We start from the raw sequence: 24,498 nt of genomic DNA, 5'->3' as shown, positions 1-24,498 counted from the left end.
GTGGAAAAGGTGACTGAGTTCAAGGATTCATTTCTTATAAGAACTCTTTGATGAAAAGATCTCATTGTGATCTTTTTTCTGCTGTATCTAGATATTTAAGTAATCATATTTATGATTATGCTGATTCTTTTATGCATAAATCAGATCAAAACATTGATTTATTTGAAAGTACTTCAAAAATGACTTGCAATATTTAGTAGCTAACCTTCAAAGCCTCTATGAGCCAACAAAATTGTCTGCATTTATTGGAAACATATGAAATTATGAACAGTGAAGCCATTTTTATCATGAGTTTTATTAGGTGTTTTTTTCTTATAGTTCCAGCTGCTGGAGTCATGTGATTACATGGGTATCTTAGCTTTCATTAAAAAAAAAAAAAACGAAAGTAAGCTTCTAGCCCTCATGGTTGTAGAAGAAAGCTTGAAAAAGTGAGCCCTAAAGTCCCCCAAAGCAGAAGGCAGCACATAAAACAACACATTTTGCTCATGACTTGGGGGGGAAGAGGGGCGTGATTCATGTTTTTTGAATGCTTGGGGTTGGCAATAGTATAAATAAGAGCATATAAATATGTATGACAACCATGCCTTTCCTTTTCTCTCCCACCTCCTATTAAAACTCCAGAATTCTCTGTGATTTTCTGCTGGGGAGAGGAAGCTTTTACTGCAGCTCCCCAACAACCGTGGTAGATGGATGGCTTCACTCTGGCAGTAATCTTACATTGTTGTCCTTTTGCAGCTGATTACTGCCCAACCCTTGAATTCTAAAGGAATTTGTTCAGACCTCTTTCCTCATCATGCAGCAGGCTCTGCTCCTCATATTGGGTCTCAGCCTGCATAATTTAAATCAATGGGAGCTTCACCATGGATTTCAGTGGGTACAGCATCAAGCTAATTCTCATATTCTCCCTGTGCGTGTATATATGTGACTCTCCCATCAGGGAGCAGAACAGCAGTGTAGATCTCCAGCATGCACACAGGAGAAGAGAATTTGCACCAAATCACAAACTGGTTGAGAAATACTATCCAGTCCATTTTGACAGCAGATAGTTGATAGTTCTGTAGTTCCTTTGGCACTGGCATACAATGCTTACAGGGCATGATTGTATTGTGTTTTCTCTTCATTGCTGCATATCACTGTCCTGCACCAAAGACAATACACTTCTCTGTCTTTTTTTAAGTTCTATAAGAAGATTTTCTTTACATAAATAATAATTTTGTTTAGAATGAAGCTAGGAAAACACAAATGAAAGGTCTGAACTGTTATCCCAAGACTTCTGTGTTTAAAGGACAGACACAGAACTATTTTTTGTAGACTGTAATCTTTTTTTAATCAAATCTTCAAAGATAAAATGTGTAATTTCCTGTCAGATATTACAAAGGAGGCTTCTGGGAAGTAATTGTGGTGAGTTTTTGCTCTGTGTTCCCATACCAATTAAAACTCACTATTTGGTTTTCCAAAACATCAGCTGAAGGAAGAAAAGCAAATAATTTGGGATTTTAAAAAACCCAGATCTTTACATAAGCTGATCAGGGACAAGTACTTTCAGTTCATAAGTGGAAATAGGCTACTGTACAGTAAATAAGGATTGTACAGTAAAATAACAACGGTGTACTATATGTTGCTTCAGCAGTGAACACAGTGATTTTAGAAATCATGCAAGCACCATAAATGAGTATCGCCGCAGCTGCAAGAGTGCTTCACATTCTAATCTGTTCATTTTAACCAGTGCTCAGCACCTAGAAAATCTCTGGAACAACACCGCGATCCACAGAGCTTAAGTTAGTTCCTTAGACTCCAAATACAATGAAAAGGAAGAGAGAGATGCCTAAGAACGTGATCCACAAAAGCCGGCACACTCTGTGGGGAGCTGCCTAAGCTAGCCAGGGGGAGATGCCAACGAGAGGGTTGTGTCTTAAGCCCCACCCTTCTCACAGAGATAATCGCCTGTCTCTGTTAGCAATCCGCAGATGGGAACCCCGCACCTGCAGTCCGGTGGCTGAGGTGCATAAGTTATTTTTTGTGAGAATGAGTTAGGCATCTGCCTAACACCACACCAAATGGCCAGAGGTGATGACCTTATAACATTTAACTTAGAGGTTAGAGCACTCACTTGGGATGGGAGAGAGCCATGTTCAATTTTTCCCTCCTCTGGCAGGGAGAAAGGATTTGAACAGAGGGTTTCTCATCTCTCAGGAGAGCGCCCAAGCCACCAAACTATGGAATGTTCAGCTGGGGGCTCCCTCAATCTCTGCTCTTGAAGCTGTTCCACTCTGGGTAGATGATGAGAGTCATTGGGCCAGAGAGAAAGAGAGTAAGACTGACACTGCAGTCAGTGGTGAAGGCACCGACCTGGAAGATGGGAGTCCCAGGGTCCAGTCCCCCAACTCCAGTGATTCTTTCATTATTTATCCACAGTGGAGCAGCTTCAGCAGGGAGAGACTGAGGGAGCCCCATGTAAGAACATCTCATAGTTCAGTGGTTGGGGCACTCTCCTGAGAGGTAGGAGACCCCTATTCAAATCCTTACTCCCCACTAGGCAGAGCGGGGAATTGAACCTGGGTCTCCCACATCCCAGGTGAGCACTCTAGCCACTGGATTAAAAATTTTAAGGTGGATGCCATCACCTCCTCCTCCTCCTGCCAGATTTTGAATGAGACCCAATCTGGTAGGCTGCCTCTGAGCTCACCTACTTGCACCTGTGGGCAAGAAAGGCAGCCAAACACCTATTTTTCCCCTGGTTCATGGATCACCTTGGGGCTTAGGCAGGAGATATGCTTCTGGACACCTAGAGGGAGGTAGCAGTACACATGCCCAGAAACTTAGGCACCTGGAGAACTGTTACTGTAAAAACCTAGGTCCCAAGTGAGTTTAGGGACCTACAGGGTTAGGCAACATCCAAGTGGGAATTGTGTGACTCAGAGTGCGTCTAGGTCTGGGGGGTGAGGCGCTTATGTACCTTTGTGGAGCTGCGCCTCAGGACCTGATTTTAGGCCCTGGCTTCCACTTCTCCCCAAACCCATGCATGCTCACTTGAACAATTCAAATAGCTGTGTACATGCTACTGTTACAATTTGCATCCAGGACAAGTGGGTTTTGCAGATGCAAATTCTTAACACTTCTGTGGTCACAGTTGTTAAAGTGCACTCGCAGGTATTCATAGATGCAAAGTGAGGATGGGTGCGTGGAGTGGGTGAAATCTGGAAATTCAGAAAATCTGGAAAGACAAGACTGGTTAAAGGTCCAGCTGAACGTCTAGTGCTGAACTGCTCTGTCTCAGTTCCACAGTCTGTAAAAGGGTTCTTTGGTGCATGAATTAGTCAATGTTTATGAAGTACTTTAAAGATGAAAAGAGCCATTTGAGGGCTAAGTATTATTAGTTATTTAGTACTAGTATTAGAAGAAAGAAATAAAGAAGCCGACATAGGAAGCCTATCCAAAGCTACAGACCCAATTCAAACTGAAGAGCAGAGAATAGGAGGGTCACACTGACATGGCAAAGCAGGTAGAAAGGCAAAATGAGGCAGAGTCAAAGTTCACATAAGGGTTTGGTTTGGTTTGGTTTTGGTGGTGGTCTCGCTTTCATCGTATTTGTTCTTTAAACTTTCTTTCATTCTTGCATTTTTCTCTGAACTTGTATAATCCTCAACTCCTTACCCACAAGGCTGTTGGTATCTCGCTTTAATCTCGTTATACAACTAAATCAAGAGTGAAAGGTAGAAAGCTTTTTTCCAAAACATACCCATTCATGTGTCTGTGATTGGAAACTGATTTCATGCGGTTTTCTGCTCTCTTTTGTAAATAGCTAATAATTAGTTGTTCGTCAGGCCCAAAGAATGTCTCCAAGTTTTATCATCCTTTATGCAATATCAATATTTAAATGAGTGAAAAACCATTAAATGACTGTTAATAAAGTCTCCCTGAAAAGGACTAATTGAGAAGCCATCTACAAAACACATGTTTGTATGGTTCCCATCAATGCAGTATGTGAGTACCTCCCAAACACTAATGTATTTATCCACCCAAACACTGTGGTATTAATCCCATTGTAGAAGAGGGGAAATTGATATGGATAGGGAGAAAGTAACTTGCCCAGGTTCCACTATGTCAGAGAGAAATTTAATCTAGATGTGTTGAGTCCCCATTAGTGCTTTAGCCATGAGGCCCATTCCTTTCATCCAGCAGGTGTATGGTTTGGTTGTAGAATAAGCAAGATGACATTAAAAGGTGTGATGCTCCTCTGCCCGCATCTTGTACAGTGTCTTGTGCCTAGGCAAAATGGATGTAAAATGCTATCAGTCTGCATAAGGGAATGGTCAATTCTGATTTTACATCCACTTTATACTTACTTTGCACTAGTGCAAATGACTGCACAAGGTACAGGACAATGGAGAATCACTGAGGCCCATGTTTGGCCATTTATCTAGCCGACCAGTTGGACAGAAAAGCAATAGAAAACCCTATCTCTTTTCTCCTCATCACAAAAGTTTTCTAGCAGCCTCATGTTCTATTCCCCTGGAGAATCAATGACAAATCAGGACACTCATAACTGAAAGTGTGAAAAAATATATTCAAGAAAGGGAGAACCTTAAACCACCTTCTCTCCTCCCAGTTGTCTAGGTCATATGCTCAGTTGTGGAACACTAGCCCTAGCTGTATCCTTCACATCATTCTTTTTTCTTGGACTCCAAGGTAGCTCAGATGAGAACTACAGGTGTCTTGCTCTGATTAGGTATTCTTGTTGGGAGCAGATTTAAACTCCACTCCTGAATGAGAACAGTTGAGAAGCGAATAGGACTTGAACACAAAGTTTAAGCTGGAGCCACTATCAAGTTAAATTTGATAGTGGCTCCAGGAGCAACAGGAAATGTAGCAACAGAAGGAGAGGCAAGGAAGGGGAAATGGAGGAAGAAACCCGGGGAAGGATAAATTAGAGACTGGATTAGGAGAGAGTTATCTCTGGGTGACCTTATGAAACTATGTTCATCCTTCCTTTTTGTTGTATCTTCTAAATCTTTAAGCCTATCTGAAATAAAAATCTCGTGTTTCAGAGTGGAAGCTGATTGCCAGAAGCATCAGGAAGAGAATTATTTTCTGTAGACAGAATCGCACAATTAACAAAGCATATTTTAGGTCTCTCTTGTTTACCTTCCTCTGAAGCACACAGCACAGTACTGGCTGCTGCAGGAGGCAGGATATCGAATTTGATGGTTTGTTCGTGCATAGCACATCTTATGTCCTTGCCTAACATGGTAAAACATTTCATTGATTGGTCAAGCTCTCCTTTTCAGATACCACAACCAAAACAAGCCTTCACAGCCCTCGGACTTCATGGACTTTAATGTCTCTCCCCACATCTCTCAACCCCCCTCTGCTAATGTTGTTGTTCTTAAAATATCTGAAATCACTGGCAATTGATGATATAGGTTTAATATGTATTTCCTGTGCCCCTCCTTCTAAATGTATTGATTTGATACCATTTAACAATTATCTCTATACTTAAGAGAACACATCTCTAGGGATTGGCCACCTATTTCCCCCTCGCTGCCCTGCTTTCCTCCCCCCCCCCCAAAAAAAAACTATTAAAATTATTATCCATCAAGCAACTTTTAAAAAAATCTATAGAAAAATGCATATGCAAAGGCATTTTTTAAAAAGAATATTTATTCCCTACCATTCTCTCTCTCTTTTTTTTTTAAGTGAAAGCAAGGTCAGCATTGCTTTAGTAAAGCATTGCTGTTTACATTTACTGTAGTGCCCTTTGGTTCAAAAGCCTCTATGGGAATTTAACAAACTGGACAGCTAATTGCTTTGAGCACCTTTTTAAAGTTCACACTGATTACGACATGGAAGTGTGTTGTGCTGTGTTAATAGGATTGTAGCAGAAGTCTCTTGAGATTTTTTTTTTTTCCTTTTCAGCCTGTGTTATGCTTTTGTGTCTGAAATTTAAGGATCCTTCCAAAGTGGAAGCACGTGCTAACAACAAATAACATATCCGCACACTACTTTATAAAAACCCCAAGCTTTGTTTTCTTGGGTCATTTGTGGTTCCCATATGGCTTGGTTTATCTTGGGTAGCACACTCTTTTCTGAGACAAAAGGTCTTTCTTTGCCTCAAACAAGCGCTGGGCTCAGCCTCGTTCCCAGTGCTGATACTGCAGAGCAATTTTAGGCAGGTTGTATGGCATTAGAGATTTATCTTTGGAGAAGATAAACCGAAGTCCCTCTCTGTCTGTTTCTGGTAAGAATGGAAGTTAACCCTGGCATCCTGTGAGACAGGTTCTGAGGTCTGTTTATGAGTCACCAAAGCTTGCATAACGGTGCTGTATTAATAAACACAATTACCGCGTTGTCACTGTTAGCTCTTTATACGGATCGGTTATTCTTGTTGGTCAACGGGAACAAAAATTGATGATTTGCACCCGCAGTAATGACAGGTTAGGTTAAATATTAGGAAAACTTGCAAAGGAGCAAACTGCCAAGGATAGTTGTACAATCGCTATTATTGGGTACATTCAAGGTTATGCTCAATATGCATCCATGGGTTCAGAAAATAAAACACATCCTAGTATAGTGTGGTGGATGGCGTATACCATTGCTGAACCCCTTGACTTCCCTTCCAAACTTAATAAACCTGGTTTACTACAAGCTTTGGGAAATCTGGATTCTGAAAGGTGCTAAAGAAAGAAAACAAATTCTGTTCTATTGCTCTCGTTATAAGGAATTTATTTTTATGAGGGTTTTGCAAAGCCCAAGGCATCCTTTTGATCAAGAGTTTTGTATTAATGTTTCTTGCCCATCTAAAGGACTCTAAAAATGGATTTATCACAGATCTAATTTAAATTAGAGAATGAATAAGGGATGCGGGTTTTTTTCATGTAGACCAAGCACTTATCTGTATATTTGTATTGTAAAAAGTGAAGCCTAATGTACTTTGATATTGGATTTTGTGGGCAGGACAGCATGAATTGAGAAATGCCCTTCTCACTTGAGCACAAAGATGACCTAAAGCAAGCAAGCTGAGAGAATTTCAAAGTTTGTGTGCCTTCTCCACTGGAAAAGGGGCACAAGTCAAGATCAGCTGATTCAGAGCAAGTTGTCAAATCCCTCTGATTACATCCCAAATGTATTGGTCCTTTTGAGGAAGAACTGTGTGATCTTTTGCTCCATCCACTTTGTTTGAGCACAATTAAATCGTAGCCTTGTCAGATCAATTTGCTGGAACCAAAATCTTCGTACGAGTGGAATACAGTTGCTCTTTTCTATAATGGATATTTTATTTTTTATTTCATACTGTCAGATTCTGACCTGCTGTTCCAGACCCTTGCAGCATAAAGATAGGTGAATTCCTTGTTTAGGTTTATAATAGAACTCTTATCTCCAACAGTGTTTTTGTTTTATGATTTAAATTACACCTCTACCCCGATATAACGCTGTCCTCGGGAGCCAAAAAATCTTACTGCGTTATATCGAACTTGCTTTGATCCGCCGGAGTGCGCAGCCCCCCCCCCCCCCCCCCGAGTACTGCTTTACCGCGTTATATCCGAATTCATGTTATATCGGGTCGCGTTATATCAGGGTAGAGGTGTATTAAAATATTTAAAAACTCATTTAGACAAATTCATCCTTGGTGCAAACCCAATGGAGTTACACCACGAATGCTTATTTATTATTGTATTTAATTGTGTTTATTATGGTAGTTCTTAAGGACCAACCAAGAATGGGGCCCCATTTTGTTAGGCAACGCATATACTTTATTGTTTCATTGATTAGCACAAGCGTGTAGTGTAGTGTGTAGCACAAGTGTGATTAGGGTAGTGCTGCTTCAAGTTATAATAGAGTAACGCTAATAACATAATACATTTATACAGCACCTTTTCATGAAGAGCCCTAGAGCTCTTTACATTTCAGCACAATTACAAAGATATATCAAACACTTCAACTCTTGATTTAGAAACTAAAACTGACTCAGCCTTCTGCATATAAAAAGGTTGTTGGATTGCATAGTCCTGGGGCATAGACACTAAAAGCTGGAGTGTCAAATGTGCCTAAATTATATACAAGGCAATCCATCAAATCTGCAGGTTCTGACCTTATTTTAAAAAAAAGAAAAATAAATAGGTGTGAGAACGTCAGAAAATAGTAAGTTGGGAAGATATTCAGTCTCAGTGTTGTTATTCCAAACCACAGCCCCAACCCAGCCCTGAATTCCATGCAAGTGACCTGTACTCCCCCACAGAAGTCCACTGAAGCTGGTAAAACTCTGCATGGCCAACATTGTCTGTCTGCATTGCTCAGTTTGCAGGATTGGAGCTCTTTGTTGCTTTTAACTTAGCTCTTTGTTTTGGTGTGACATTCAGGATGCAAGATTTCACCCAAAGAGAACTCTTTTCTCAAGGAAAACATTGGTGTTTTTGCAGAACAATACACCAGAAGAGTGCAGAGGGGCTGGAATAGGACATGGATCTGGCCCTGTGATTATGGCCTAGATAGAGTTATAATCATTGGAAGCAGGCACAAAAGGAATTCTTTTCAAATATAACAAGCTTGGCTATTACTTTTTACTGAGAATGATGATTAGAGACTTTCAAATATTCTAACTCCTTTATAGTTACACTAAAAGGACCGGTGCTTTGAATAAGTTAACTTGAGGGTCAAATGTTTTCAATAAGAAGTTATAATTATAGCATCTGCAAAGTTCTGAAAATGTCAAAGTGAGTGGAAGTTAGTGCAGAATTTGGCTTGGTGTTCCTTTTATGCAAACTGTTGCAGAGGTTAACATTTCAGAGTTTCTATGTGCTAGTGACGTGCACTTGTTCTCTCTATGTTAACAAGCCTTCCTTTCCACGGCTTGTTCAAGCTGTTGCTGTATCAAAACCCAGGGGCCAAATCCAGAGCTGGTATAAATTGACATCACTCCATTTAAGTCAAGGGAGATGTGTCGTTTTACACCAGCTGAGGAGCTGGCCTCACATCCGTAGGTGGCGTGTGTTTAATATTTCAATAGAGGTTATTATTTGTCATCTCCACTATGTCTATTATTAATACTGCTTTACAAGGCTGCTTTACTCTTGTTTGAGGAAAAAAACCTCTCTACAAAGCTTTTTCTTTTCCTTTGCAGTTTTGTATGGAGTTGAACCAGCCGACTCTGCCAAACATCCGCAAATGGAAGGGCCCTAGAGGATGCTGGAAGGGTGTTGTTTCCGAGAAACCTTCAGGCGAGCTACATAAGGTACATTAATCCCTAAAGCTTGACCTTTTACTTCATTTTATTTTGCTCAAGCCAAGGACATATTTTTAATTTGGGCCAGAGCATTCTGCAATTTTTTTGCGGAGGAGATGGGGGGGCAAGGTTTGCAATTCTCTTCTATTTTGAGCTGACTCTTCTTGTGGTATTTGACTTTACTTTTGTTGTTGATTTTTTTCAAAGAGTGATTTTTCTTTCTGTGTAGCCAGGAATCAAGGAAAAAATATATATTTAAAAAAGAAGAGTGTGTGGCTAAGACCACACAATAGGATAAGAAGATAGTCTTGCATTCTGCCTGCTGAAATACTGAAGTACTTCCCAAGTACTATTCTGCTAGTTAGCTAACCTTGTTCCATGATAAAATGTTGGCTGGAAGTTGGCAATGTGTCCAGTTTTCTTAGTTTGCAAATTAAGACCTCACAGGGAATCTGTGCAGTGTTCTTTTGTCATCTGGAAAAGTAGCTTACGTTCTATGTTCCATAAACTGTACCTTGCATATATTTAAAGTACACTGTGGGCACTGTTAAAAAATAAACACAGTACTGCAGTGTTACTTTTACTGCAGCACTTCCTATATTTAGAGTGTATATTGCAGCAAAGTATTTATCCTGTAATGTAATAACAATTATTTATTGGCACCTACCGCTGTTGACAATATACAAAATATATTTACACTGAGCTAGATTCTGCCAGCTCTTTGAGTAGCTGTCTCATTTATTCCAGCGAGACTACCTGAGGAGTAAAGTACTCTTCAGCATGCCAGGATCTGGTCTGTTATTAAATATGGTAATTTGCATGACACTTATAATTGTATAGTTCTGCACCCATCATGTCATGAAGATGAGACATGTCCCCATGGAAGGAAATGAATTGTTTGTGGTTGTACAAGGGGATTATTTTCAGTCTATTCTGGGTATTGTTTTTATGAAACAGATGGCAACGGTTGTGTCCCATTAAAAACCTCATCACAGTACTGTAAAAAGAACCCACAGCTTAATTTTTCTCCTCCACATATGAATCATGTTACTATTCAAGTTTGTTCATGGCTTGTTGTGACAGTTGTTGGGTGCTGTCATGGTTTTGAAGTGGAAGCTAAAGGGGAAAAAAAGCATTTCCTTTACAAATTAGACACAGCTACTGGGACTAATCGAAAAGCCACATAAGCATCATAAGAAATGTATTCTAGCAATCACTGGAAACACGTTGATGATTTGAGTGTTTTTTAATAGGGCTGTCAAGCGATTACAAAATTAATCGTGATTAATCGTGCTGTTAAACAATAATAGGATACCATTTATTTAAATATTTTTTGATGTTTTCTACATTTTCAAATATATTGACTATAACACAGAATACAAAGTGTACAGTGCTCACTTTACATTTATTTTTGCACTGTAAAAAACCAAAGAAATTGTATTTTTCAAATCACCTCATACAAGTACTGTAGTGCAATCTCTACGATGAAAGTGCAACTTACAAATATAGATTTATTTATTTTTTTGGTTACATAACTGCACTCAAAAACAAAACAATGTAAAACTTTAGCGCCTACAAGTCCACTAAATCCTACTTCTTGTTCAGCCAATTGCTCAGACAAGCAAGTTTGTTTACATTTGCAAGAGATAATGCTGCTGCTTCTTGTTTATAATGTCACCTGAAAGTGAGAACAGGCATTCGCATGGCACTGTTGTAGCCAATGTCGCAAGATATTTATGTGCCAAATGCGGTAAAGATTCATATGTCCCTTCATGCTTCAACCACCATTCCAGAGGACGTGTCCATGCTGATGACGGGTTCTGTTCGATAACGATTCACATGTTCATTTTCATCCTCTGAGTCAGATGCCACCAGCAGAAGGTTGATTTTCTTTTCTGGTGGTTTGGGGTCTGTAGTTTCTGCTTCATAGTGTTGCTCTTCCAAGACTTCTGAAAGCATGCTCCACACCTCATACCACTCAGATTTTGGAAGGCACTTCTGATTCTTAAACCTTGGGTCGAGTGCTGTAGCTATCTTTAGAAATCTCACATTGGTACCTTCTTTGCGTTTTGTCAAATCTGCAGTGAAAGTGTTCTTAAAATGAACAACATGTCTGGGTCATCATCCCAGACTGCTATAACGTGAAATGTATGGCAGAATGCGGCTAAAACAGAGCAGGAGACATACAATTCTCCCCCAAGGAGTTCAGTCACAAATTTAATTAACGTATTATTTTTTTAATGAGCATCATCAGTATAGAAGCATGTCCTCTGGAATGGTGGCCGAAGCATGAAGGAGCATATGACTGTTTAGCATATCTGGCATGTAAATACCTTGCAATGCTGGCTATAGAAGTGCCATGTGAATGCCTGTTATCACTTTCAGTTGACATAAATAAGAGGCGGGCAGCATTGTCTCCTGTAAATGTAAATAAACTTGTTTGTCTTAGCGATTGGCTGAACATGAAGTAGGACTGAGTGGACTTGTAGGCTCTAAAGTTTTACATTGTTTTGTTTTTGAGTGCAATTATGTAACCAAAAAAAAAAATCAGTATATTTGAAAATGTAGAACAACATCCTAAAATATTGAATAAATTTCAATTGGTATTCCATTGTTTAACAGTGCAATTAAAACTGCCATTAATCGTGATTAACTCAAAAAAATTAATCGTGTGAGTTAACTGCAATTAATTGACAGCCTTACGGTTTAAGTTTTAATGTGAATACGTGACAGTACGTATTTGGGTGCACAATGAGCTAATTCATTTCAAGGCATTTTTATTCCTTGGTTGGAAAATGCCATTTCTACTCTCTGTTGCCAGATTCACCACAGCATTGATGGGTGGGAAATAGGAAACCAAAGAGTTATGCAAGTATTCATTTGCTTGTTTTAAGAACACATGTAGCTGCACCTGAGAGAAAACATGGTCTTGTTAATATACTGTGCTACGACTCAGGACAACTGGGTTCATTTCCCAGTTCTGTGAGACTTCCTTTGTGACCTTGGTCAGGTGAAGGCGACTTACTTTCTATGCCTCAGCTCCCTTTCTGTAAAATGGGGATTGGGTGTGGGAAAGGAATAATTACTCTTTCTCCCCAGCCTCTGACTGTTTGTGCATCTAGCACAATAGAACCCTGAACTCCGGGCACTGCTATAATAATTATAATTAATAATACATAGGATCATAGAATTGGAAGGGACCTCAGGAGGTCATCTAGTCCAACCCCCTGCTCAAAGCAGGACCAATCTCCAGACAGATTTTTACCCCAGTTCTCTAAATGGCCCCCCAAAGGATTGAACTTACAACCCTGGGTTTAGCAAGCCAATGCTCAAACTACTGAGCTATCCCTCCTTGCAGTTGGTGATTGAGTCAAGGAGGTCTCTGACTTTTACTGGTGTTGTTAACCATTAAAATCTAGCTCAGAGTGGATTAGTTAGGTCAACTTAAAATTTCTAAGAATTATGTTCTAGAGCCTCCATCCTGCTAAGGGACCTACAAGCAGGGTCCTTGCTCCTGCACAGAGTCCCATTGGCTTTGATGGGACTCCCATCCCTACGATGGGATGCCGATCACCTATGTGGCATTGGGATCTATTGTAGCATCTTAAAAATTAGACCAATTGAATACAAAATATAGAAGTGGTGTAAAGTTCCCCCCGTTACCCTTCCAAAAAATTACATATTCACTGTCTTTCTGTATTCCTGGGCCAAATTCAGAAATCTTTTCTCTGCTTTTACTTCTGCCAAACTCCCACTGAAGTCAATGGGAGTTTTAACTGAGTGAGGACTGATTGATTAATAACCATTAAGAACCCTGTTTCACAGGTGCAGAGAAGTTAAATGACCTGCACAAACCACAGAAGAAGTCTATGGCCAAACTAGGAATAAAAATTGTATCCGCTGACTTCTGCTGTGATGTTCTTTATCAAGATGCAAATCTGACTATGCTACTGAGCCACTAGCTATGCCAAGACATACATCCTATCTCTTAGCTTATTTAGTGGCTCAGGGGCATATAAAGATTTGAGCATTCTGCACACACACAATACAATAACATCGTCTAGCCATATGTTGTGTGGTATCTTTAGCACAAACTGCAGCCCAAGACATTTTACAGTGTTTAATAATACAAAACAGTGGATAGTGGGATGGGGAGACCCATGCTCCCACACAACCCTTTCATTTGACAGAGGCACCTTCCATTCCGTTTGGTTTCTCAGCCCCTCCAAATATTGATTTCTGGCTGGGAGTGTAATGAGGTAGTCTGGAGCCAGGGAATGGAGAGAACATGGGAGAGCTGTTTTTTCCCTCCTCATCTTACTTATTGTTATGGAACAGTAGTCTTGTGCCAGTTGAAATAGTTGTGGTACTATTTTAAAGCTTGAAGCAGTCTTTAACTGAGCTAGCAAAGAATTTTAGTTAATCCTAATGTCTTCTTACAAAGCCTGTGGAAATATAGCACAGTGGATGCTGCTTTTTTATTGCAGCCGGGAATGGAAAGTCATTTCTACAACTGGCTTTAGCTAGGATTCATTTGGAAGGAGGTGTTTAAAAAAGGTCAGGTAGAGCCAGAGGGCTGTGTGCGTGTGAGAAAGAGAGACAGACAGACAGACAGTAGTGACCCCAGCAAGAGCTCCTGGAGATACTATATCTAAATCAGAGTCGTCTCCTAGAATACCCAGGGAACCGATCTCAGAGTTGCCCGTACTATATCCTTTGAAAGGATGCATTTACACTGCTACCAGCCCATACCGCATGCAGCCATATTACCAGTGGAATAGTTGAGGAGGTTTATTAAATTCAGAGACTGTTGACTAAATGTAGCAGTGCTGTAAGTTACATGGGCCTCAGTTGGCCAGAAGACAGGTACAAGTGGCTGTAAGTAGTGCAAAGCTGTGTAAATTCAGCCCTTGGTGTAAGCGGTTTTCGTTGAGGTCAGTGGAAGTTGTGGCTGAAGTGCCTTGCCGCATCTGGGATGAATTTGGCATGGAGCATTCTTTTTAGGGTGTTGTGGGCATAAATTCAAGTGAATGGGTAGAGGAGCTGTTTTACTCTCACATTCTACTGTTTGTAGCTTTGCTCTTCCTCCTCCTCCTCGCCTGGCGTGTGTGGTAAGTTAAACTCATTCTGCGCCTCCACTGGATGCTAAAACAGCCCAAGTTGCCCCGCATTGCCATGGGTCTCGTGTTTTCTGAACAGCTTACGCCACCGTTGATGATACTACTGAACTTGGACCATAGACGCTGGTGGGAGTGACATGCTCCAGGCTGCGTTGGGCTGAGTGTAGCCCTGTGTGCGAGTCGTGGAATGATGAAGGGAATGGTGTCACAATGTTTCAGCTTTTGTTACCAGCTTTTTCCCTTTTTAATTGTAGGGTGTCGAATATTCTGGCTTCCTCTGGGACACGACGGCTGGCATCGAACTGAAGGATGCCTCCTCCCAGGAAAGCGCACACACTAATGGCAATGGGAAACATGCCTACCCTCACCCTTACCTTGCACATTTCAAGGTAGCGGCATCGTGTTGAGTTTGCCTTTTTAATTATGTTTCTGTAAAAATGTTTTAGATAGAAAATCTAAAGGAGCAACATTTCCTTTCTAGTGACTAAAAGTTGCCTGGCCTTTAATGGAGGCCAATACATTGACCTGTTGTATCATAAGCAAAGCAGCTTACTCTGACTGTGATAAGGCATTAGCAGGCCTTATTCCTCTGTACTGAAGAGGTGAGAATGAAGGCCCTTCTGCTCCCATGAACAGGGGGTAACAACAATCAGCAGATCTCAGCAGCATAGACGATGGTGTGGAATAGGGCATGCTGACTCTCTGCCATGCTCCACTTCTTTATCAACCCAGGGGGAGCACCTCCACTCCCACTCCACAGGCTATGCATGGTAGGAAGGGAAGGTATGGGGCGGGCTCCATATGTGGCAGTGTCCCCTTTAAACTCCATGGGAAATGTTGATATAAATCCATGCTAATCTTGTTCCACCTTCACTAAATGAACCCCTTTGAGCGTAGGGCAGGTCCAATAGAAATGACCACAGGACCAGTGCAATTATGCCATAAACTCTGGGAGGAGTATGGGAAGCAATGCGGAAGCACAGGGGCTCCAGTAGTCCTGAGATCTGCAGGCTGAGCTACCCCGATGCCTGCAGGGGGCGGGTCAGGCTCAAATCTTTCCCTTGGTGGAGAAATGTAAAGTCAGTTCAACCAGTGAGACCTCACAAAGTTTCTAAGCTCTTTCACTGGGACTGCCCCTTTAGGAGTGTCAACAAACTCTAGAAGCATTGTCTGTCTGAAATGGGGTTCTGGCCTGTGTGCCTGTATGTGTGTGAACATAGGAGACCAAGTGTCAACTTGATGCACCTGCCTTCACGTAAAATAAACTGGGGTACAAAGGGATCATGGTTTGTGACTATGATGCCTTTGATAATATTTGAAATGATTTCTAATATGTACAAAAAAGGTCAAAATTAGGGAAATTTAGGGATACTACTGCTTGCTTTTTACACACACCAGATGGTGATCTGAGTACCAGCTGCTAAGTACATGTGCGCTGGGCAGAGAGACCAACGAACAGTTTTCATCAAGGAGTTGTGTTCCCTGTTTGGTCTCTGTGACATTTTAGTACTGGTCACAATATGGGATAATTAATATGTGTAATAACTGAACAAAGTTGGCATTATGTGTATTTTCAGTAGTAACGTGTGTTGTGTTGGTACACAAAGTAAAGAAGCTTATTGCTTATGAAAAGCCACTTGCATCCCCAGCTTGAAAGGATAGAACTATATTGCAACTAGAGCTGCAGAATGTCTGCCCTATACTTTTAAAAGAAAAGAAAAAAATAAATCATACCCTCATCCAGGTGACCAGTCCCAAATGCTAAATACACGTGCTCTATGTGTGAGTGACCGCATGAAAAGCTTATGCCTTTGTCAACCATCCTGATCCTCTCTTTGTTATGTTGTTGGCTCCTTTTTAGGTGGGAATGAATGATCTAACACTGGTTAACCTTCATCTGGCCCTGTCACCCTCAGCAGGAGAGAATACAGAGAAGAATCATGATAGCCACAAATTAGCAGCCTTTGCACAGACTCTGCAAGAAACACTGAAAGGTTAGACATTATTTTTATCCAAGGATATGCACACAGGTCAGCTTATCTAATACAACTACTGTAATCTAAAACTAAGGTCCACAAACAGCCACATCAACTTTATATTCTCACCATCCAGTTTAAAAGTTCTAAGCTATTTCCATCCCATGAGTTTCTCAGTGTGTTTTTTCTCTGTTTTTTGTCTGACTTTTAAGGCATAAGCTCCTTGGTACAAGGACTACCTTATTGTGCTGGGCACATTGTTGATCCTTAACAATTAACAGTAATTAACATGGGGCCTGATTCACTTGACACTGGTTTGCCATTGATTTATATGGAATTATTCCTGATTGTTAGTTCAGCAAAGCACTATTGATGTCAATGGAATACTCACATGCTTAAAGTTAAACACATGCTAAAGTGCTTTGCTGAAATGAGGCTTATGTGAGATCAGAATCAGGACTGGTGATTTTTCACGCAGAAATTGATTGTATACATTTACTTCAGAGTATTTTTGTAACTACTTTGGAAAAAAACAGTGCATCTCTCAAATCATTTGATGCACATTTAAAAAGAAGAAGAAGAAAGCCAAATCCTAAATTGTTGTAAATTCAGAGTACCGTATATACTCGTTCATAAGCCGAATTTTTTTAGTAAAAAAGGGAAGCACCAGAGAAGGGGGTCGGCTTATGAACGGGTATAGAGACGGAGAGGTGGGACACGGCCCCTCCCCCAACAGAGGGAGCAAGGAGAGGCAGCACAGCCAGCAAAGCCAGAAGGGAAGAGGCGGGGCCAGAGTCTCTCCGCTTCTGGCCACGCTGCTCTCCCCCCAGCCTCCGAAGCAGCTGCAGCTCCGGGGTTGGCAGGCTGCAGCCGTGCCGCTCGGCCCCGCCCCCCAGAGCAGGCTGTGGCCGCGCCGCCCAGGTGCCGGAGCATGCTGCGGCCATGCCGCCTGGCCCAGCCCGCTGGAACATACTGCAGCCGCACTGCCCGGTCTGGCCTGCCGGAGCAGGCTGCGGCCGCGTTGCCCAGCCTGCCAGAGCAGCTCCAGCCAGGACAGAGACATCCTCCCCTGGCCCTCCCCAGATAAGGTGGGATGGGGAGAGTGTGGGGGTCCTGGGCTAGGGGTCATGTGGGGGGTGGTCACAGGGGTTACTCCCCTTACTCCGAGCTTCTCCCCCCAAAAAAATTTCCCCACCAGTTGCTGTCCCAGCCCATCAGGGTAAGCAGCTGGCACACCGGGACACTTTGTTTACTTAGGTTTACCTCCCTGCCTGCAGACGCTCGAGGTAAACAAACCATCTCGGCCCACCAGCAGCTTATCCTGATGGCCCGGGTGCCAAAGTTTGCTGACCCCTGAATTATAGGGTTGGCTTATGAACGGGTTATAAAATTTTTCCATTTTTACTTATCCATCTTGGGGAGTCGGCTTATAAAGGAACCGGCTTATGATCGAGTATATACAGTAATTCCACTGACAGCATGTAAATCAGAGTAGATTTTGGCACTGAATATGTAATTTAATAAAGAGAAGCTTGACTCTGTCCCACTTCTGATAACCTGCCTGCTTCCTGTCTGGGTACTTGTAGGTTGGGCTCAAACAGTTTCTTATGAGGCTAAGCAGTGATTTTTCCAGTACTTATTGTTTTTGATATTAGGACTCCAAATAGGGACAGGGAAAGTGAGCATGTTGTTTGCTGTTTAACAAAGACCAAACAGTTACAAGGTTACGTATGTGATGATTTTCAGTTTGGCCCAGTTTTGCAAGGTCAGTCACTTGAAGAGTTCAGAATCAATACCAATCTCCTATTCCAGGAGAGGTGTGGGTAGTTTTTATGCACACTCTCTTGTTTTCCTTTGAGCTGCAAGATGTCAGACAAGGCTGTTTTTAAATCGTACTGTGTTATGTATTTGTTCACATAACTTGAAATTTGAAAGGAGTCTTTAAAAAAAAAAAAAAAAAAAAAGGATCATTTATGTAACCCATATGGGTCAAATTCAAACCTGGCATAACAAGATACAGCTTTATTGAAGCCAATAGAGTTGCACCCACTTACGCTGGGTCTGAATTTAGGTCTACTTCTTTAAAGTTTCAGTTTAGTTCTGTTTTCACTTATTTTAACCAGGGTTTAATATAAGAATGGCCATGCTGTGTCAGACCAATGGTCCTTCTGGTTTGGAGCATTACAGAGGCATGGTACTGTTGGGTTGCGTTCAGTTTTTCACCTAAAGCAGGAATTCAGACTCTTTGTCTTGTGTGAAGACTGCCATGTATCTTCTCCAAACGTACAGCACACAGGTCCTCATTCGAGAAGGAATTTAAGCAGAGGCATAACTTTGAGCCTAAACCAGGATGAATTCAGTCCCACTGAAGTCAATGAGATGACTCATGTACTTGAAATAGAGCACGTGCGTAACTTTCTTTCTTAATCAGGCCATAATATGTGGATAGTAAAGACAGGATTTCACCGGGATACTCAAATCTGTCACTTAGTTTATGAGTTAAAATGAAGTAAAGTGGGACTTTAAGGAAAACTTTTCTGCTTTCAGACTCCTTTTGTGAACAAATGGCAGGTTTGTTGTCTTGCACACGTGTGAAGTGGTACCTGTACATTGGAGGAAGCTAGTTATTAAGCATAACTCCCTCATGGAGCACCGTGGGTCCTCAAGAGCAATAGAGTCTCCTTGTTCCTCCCTCATCAGTGACCCTATGGTCTTAGGCCAGTGAGCCCTGGATTCTTTGTGCTCTTCCCTCCAGGAGCGATTGAGAGGCTGTCTCTCCTACAGCTGCTAGGAGCTGACCCCATGCAGCCAACTCCTTTTTTTCCTCTCAAACACTTTGCCTGTCTGGGTTCAATGCACAAGTCTGCGTGGTCCCACCCATATACAAGCCATCCTGGGCCAGCAGTTGGTTGTCCTAATATGTCAGTCAGGCTCCATGCCCAGTAACTCCCCCTCTCCCTTGCTGGCCAAGCCCCCACAGGCTGTCCATGTATTGGGCACCCAGTTTAGACAGATCTTTGAGGTTCTGGGAGAGTCCTTCTTTCTGGAACCTCCTCATAGGTTCCCTGCTCCGTGTCATGCCCTTCTCATGATCAGGCCATCACTTCCTTCAAGATGAGGTCAGGTCTTACCCTAGCACATGGTGGAAATTCTATTTCATTGCTAGGGGACTGATTCAAAGCTCACTGAAGTCAATGGAAAGATTACTATTGAGCTAGGTGGACTTTGGATCAGGCCCTGTGAGACTGCTGGAAGGAAATGAGGACTTCACAATTATCTGAGAGAAAACAGCGTTCAACACTGCTTTTTACCTAGTAGGAGATGGTGATTTATCTTTCTTTGACTATCATTCCAAGGGATCTAGACATGCCTTCACTAATCACTTTGGTATACAGATGATCAAATAAAGAGATTGAGGAGGGGAGTAGAGTATTGATAAGGGTCTTCTTGCCCTGAAACTGCAATGTACAGAGTTTTTTTGCATTTCAATACTGTGGCTGTCAGGTAGGCTAAAAAAATGTTCTTCTCCACTGCCATAAAGTCAACCAAGTATAGATCAGGGATACCGTTCCGAGTAGTGGACAGCTTAATGAATCTGCTTTGTCTCTGTTTGGAACCAGAACATAGTGGAATCTTTCTCACTAGGAAGACTTTTCCATCTATTTAATTAAGATCACTTTGATCTGGATGATTCTGGCTGTGGTAACATGAGAACCCAGAAGACTGGACAAGCATGCCATCATCTCAAAGCTGAGTGCCACCTGATCTTGCCAGCTGAGATTCTGGAAGCGCAAGGCTCTGCCTTGTGAGAGGGACCTTTGTTACTCACAAATGGCAGGAGGGCTAGCTCATGGGGGGGAGGGATAGCTCAGTGGTTTGAGCATTGGCCTGCTAAACCCAGGGTTGTGAGTTCAATCCTTGAGGGGGCCACTTAGGGAACTGGGGTAAAAATCTGTCTGGGGATTGGTCCTGCTTTGAGCAGGGGGTTGGACTAGATGACCTCCTGAGGTCCCTTCCAACCCTGATATTCTATGATTCTAAATAGTGAAAACTGGACTGGTGAGGGACTGTTTGGAGTCCATTTTTTATGAAGATTACTAATACCTCCTTTTGGGGAGAAAAAAACGTACTAGACGCTCTCAACTGAGTTGTTAGCCTTTTGCTCAGGAAGCCATCACTGGACAATAGCAATCTTGCCAATTATGGCTCAGTCTCAAAACTTCTTTTCTTGAAGAGAGTGGTTGGGAAAGTTGCAGCAAGATGTCTCTGGGATCCTTGTGCTCCTTTTCAGTCTATTTTCCAGCAGGGATGTTGTGATTGCGTTAGTTTTCTTGGCCAGTGACTTTGGCCAAAGGCTGCATCTCCATGTGGATTCTTTTAGCTATTTCAGCAGTTTTTGATATCCTTGCCCAAGAGTAATTGTAGACCTAATATGAGGCTGGAGAGAGGTGCTTTTGGTGGCTCTGTTCTTCCTCTCTAAAAAGGGGAAGGATGGTCCAGTGATTAGAGGTAATTAGCATGCTCTGCCACCTACTTCACTGCAACACTGTAACATCTTGACCCAATGTGATCTGATTCATTTCCCTGCTCTTACCAAGACTGGGATCTTAGTTGGTTGTGGGACAGACATGCGAAACTCAGGACTGATGGATACCATCCTGTGCATCTTAGTGCACGAAAGGTGGTACCCGACTAGATTGGATATAGGCTACAGGGTGGGAATAATACCTTTTAAAAGGATGCCTTCAAGCATTTGTTTTATAAGCTGTTAAAATGGTGTTTTCTATTTGTAGTAATGAGTTAGAAGCATGAAAGTAAACCGATTACTTCCAGAGTGATTCTGACCTTATCCATCAGGCAGGCATTGATTTTCCTCGTCATTCTAATGGAGCTGAAAATAGCATGATTTTTTCTTTTAAAAGGTGGAGCCACTGTCACAAACACTCTGCAGAGTAATTACTAAATATCATGTTGTTTGTGATATTCTTAGAAGATTGAAAATAATGGTGGTTTCTCTGTTTCATTATTTTTAATCAGGTAAAGGTTGGTCCTACCACCCTCTGTTTCTTATGGAGCAGCTCGGTTTTGCAATGGGGTATCTTTTCCCCTTCTAAAGCATAAGCAAAAAGATGAATGCAGTGTAGTTGTAGCTGTGTCAGTCCCAGGATATTAGAGAGACAAGGTGGGGGAGGCAGTATTTTATACTGGACCAACATCTGTTGGTGAGAGAGCTTGTTAAATGCTTGTCTCTCTCACCAACAGAAGTTGGTCCAATAAGCAAAAAGATAGAAGGGAAGAGATGAACTGGATTTGTTGTTTAACTTAAGCTCCCTCTGCTGGCTAACTGCCTCTACAGCAACAGAACATAATTGTAACCAATTAGACCAGGGGCCTTCAGACCTAGGGGAGAGTTCAGCTACTGGTTAGAGCTGGACCTAGGGTGGGCACAGTCCAGGAAACAAGCCGAGGGTCAGTACAGGAGGGACAGAAGCCAAATGCTAGAGCCTGAGGGTAAACCAGAGTTTGTAAGCGAGAGGCAGAGCCAAGGACCAGTACCAGAGAGACTGAAGCCGAATCCAGAACCAGAGGGTCAATCAGAGCAGTAAGCCAGAGACAGAGCCTGGGATTGAAGCCAGAGGGGAGCAGGGGCTGGAACAAGGGCAAGCACAGCTGCAGACGTGGTGCACATTGAGCAGGCTTATAAGCAGGGTTGCTAAACCAGCAGCCAGTCGGGGATGTGGCCACTCTGTCAATCCCAAGGCAGTACAATGGGCTCACTGGTTGCCTAGCAGTGAAGTTAGTCAGGGAACAGGCCACTATCTGGACCTAGCTGATCTGATCTGTGACAATAGTTGTAGGATGGTACATCAATAGCAGATATTTGAAGTAAACTCATTCTCAAAGAGTGGCAAATTTTAACAAACACACAGATATTTATAATCCATACAGTATTCTCCATCAGATTTTCTGAGGTCAAATTTTAGGCTATTTTAGCACACTTGTGTCCTTTTTAGCAGTTTACTCATAGTCATTTATCAGCTTATAATGCAGTGACTTCTTTGGTTGGATACCAGCATCATTGAGGTCATCACCACAGCCCTGGGAGTGGTCTGAGTTAGATACCAGAAGAGTCTTTTATCAAGGGATGGAAGAGACACAAATATCTAGAGACTGATTCTCTTCTTACATTAGCATACATCAAGGATATCTTCAGTGATAGCCTTGGAGCGTCACTTGTGTCAAAACAGCAGGATATTTCAGGAATGGAGATGAGGTTTAAAAATAAAATATTTGGAATCTAGACAATTTTCCACATATATTTAAGGTGAGATTTTTTTTAAAGGAGCCTAAAGAAGTTGAGCGCGTTACAGCCTTAGTTCCTTTCAAAATCTCAACCTTAGACAAACTCTGAGGCATCTCAAAGTTCCACAAAATCCATTGAATCACATAGGCAAATAAATACAAGTTTCATTTCTTCTATAGATGTATAGAGTCCTGGATTGTGAATTGCAAAGGGCCATGACTGCTGCTTCTGCCACCAGGCTCACAGGCTGCTAGACTTGGTGGTTTTTTAAAATTTCTTAAATCTACAATTTTAGAATGAGTGTCCTGCATTCTCATGTTTTTCTGACAGTGATCCATCCTTTAGGAAGACACACCCTTCTTTGTATTTTCACAAAAATATCTTAGTGGCAAAACTGTAAAAGGACAGCATCAGGGCATATTTGGCCCAAAATGTAGATCTTGTTTAAAACAAAACAACAAACAAGCGAACAAAACCCTCCCACCTTTTACAACACCTAAAATTCCTAAGATCTACAAGATCAGACTTACCACCACGTGGTGGTAGGGTCAGTCTGTCATTGTGTACAAATGGATAGTTCCCCAGACATAGTTGTGATGAGGGAAATTCAAAAAGAAAACAAGCAGCATAAATTGTGCAATGTATATTGGATTTCCAGATTCTTTTTATGAATTGTAATAACCCGAGTGGCTATTAGTAAGATAGGTAAGCTAATGTGTTTGTTCACAATAGAAGATTTTTAACCATATCATGTCATGTTAAAAAAACAAACAGCCCTATGCAAAGTAAATTCAGCATCGCTACTCAGTAATTGTATTTCTTTTCCCACATCCCATATTTAATCACTGATTTTTTTTCTCCATTCTTTTCTTGTCCTTTTAATTTTTCTAGGAGAAAAAGATGTGATCATTTTAGGAGATTTTAACCAAGCCCCAGACAGCAGTGACCTCGATCTTTTGAGAAAAGAAAAGTTCCATCACCTAGTGCCTGCAAATACATTTACAAACATCAGCACAAAGAATCCTCAGGGATCTAAGTCGCTGGATAACATCTGGATCAGTCGAAGCTTGAAAAAGATCTTCACAGGTAAAATGTCTCTACCAGCGGAAACAATGTTTGATATCACCTTCTTTATATGACCCCTTCTAGACTGGCATCTTTACTCACCCATGGATAGTGTTACCTCACCAGCAGCCCCATTGATGTCAGTTGGAGTGAGATTCCTCATGTGCATAAGTGTTTGCAGAATTGGGCCCTAGGTCTTATGTGAATTAAGCTTCTTTCCTCTGGCCCCTTTCCATACTAATCTTTGTCTCTGCAATTGTTCTTCACACAGGTCACTGGGCTGTTGTGAGAGAAGGCCTTACAAATATATGGATCCCTGATAACTGGTCCTGGGGAGGAGTGGCTTCAGAACACTGCCCTGTATTAGCTGAATTTTACATGGAAAAGGACTGGAACAGAAAAGAGGTGACCCGAAATGGAAACGGGGTGACCATAGAACGCAGTGACTCAAACATTAAACACGAACGATGATGAACTAGGGTGTGGCAGGGCCCAGTCAGAAGATCCCATTGCTTGAGGCTCAACTGTGAAGCAGAACTGCCTTCCTCTCCCCCCCCCCCCATTTAGAAAGCATCAGCCTCTGCTTCTGATGATGTCTCTCCCCTACCCCCCCCCCAACCCTCCCGGTGCCCCTCGTGGGTGTTTTAGGGTATCTCACTGCAGCAGAGCGATTTGTAACTTTTTATGGACGCAATGGACGCTTTCACGCCTGGGGACTTGGAGGAGAATCATACAGAAAATAAAATGCACTTTTACTACGGCACATTATCTCTGTTAAAACCCAGCAGAACAGGGCTTTTGTTGTTGTTGACA

General features: G+C 41.9%; 1 protein-coding gene across 1 annotated transcript in view; it reads left to right on the top strand.

The window, feature by feature from the left end:
• EEPD1 (endonuclease/exonuclease/phosphatase family domain containing 1) overlaps positions 1-24,156 on the top strand; it is an 86,362-nt gene extending 62,206 nt beyond the window's left edge. The window contains exons 3-7 of the mRNA XM_065399447.1: positions 9,119-9,229; positions 14,595-14,729; positions 16,202-16,334; positions 23,512-23,706; positions 23,957-24,156. Of these exons, the coding sequence (XP_065255519.1) occupies positions 9,119-9,229; positions 14,595-14,729; positions 16,202-16,334; positions 23,512-23,706; positions 23,957-24,156 (774 nt within the window). The remainder of the gene's footprint in view (positions 1-9,118; positions 9,230-14,594; positions 14,730-16,201; positions 16,335-23,511; positions 23,707-23,956) is intronic.
• Positions 24,157-24,498: the final 342 nt, after the last annotated feature.

The sequence above is a fragment of the Emys orbicularis genome, chromosome 2 (genome assembly GCF_028017835.1).
Source record: "Emys orbicularis isolate rEmyOrb1 chromosome 2, rEmyOrb1.hap1, whole genome shotgun sequence".
NCBI classification, from domain to species: domain Eukaryota; kingdom Metazoa; phylum Chordata; order Testudines; family Emydidae; genus Emys; species Emys orbicularis.
The sequence above is the reverse complement of the archived record's forward strand: the minus strand, read 5'-3'. Positions and strand labels throughout refer to the sequence as shown.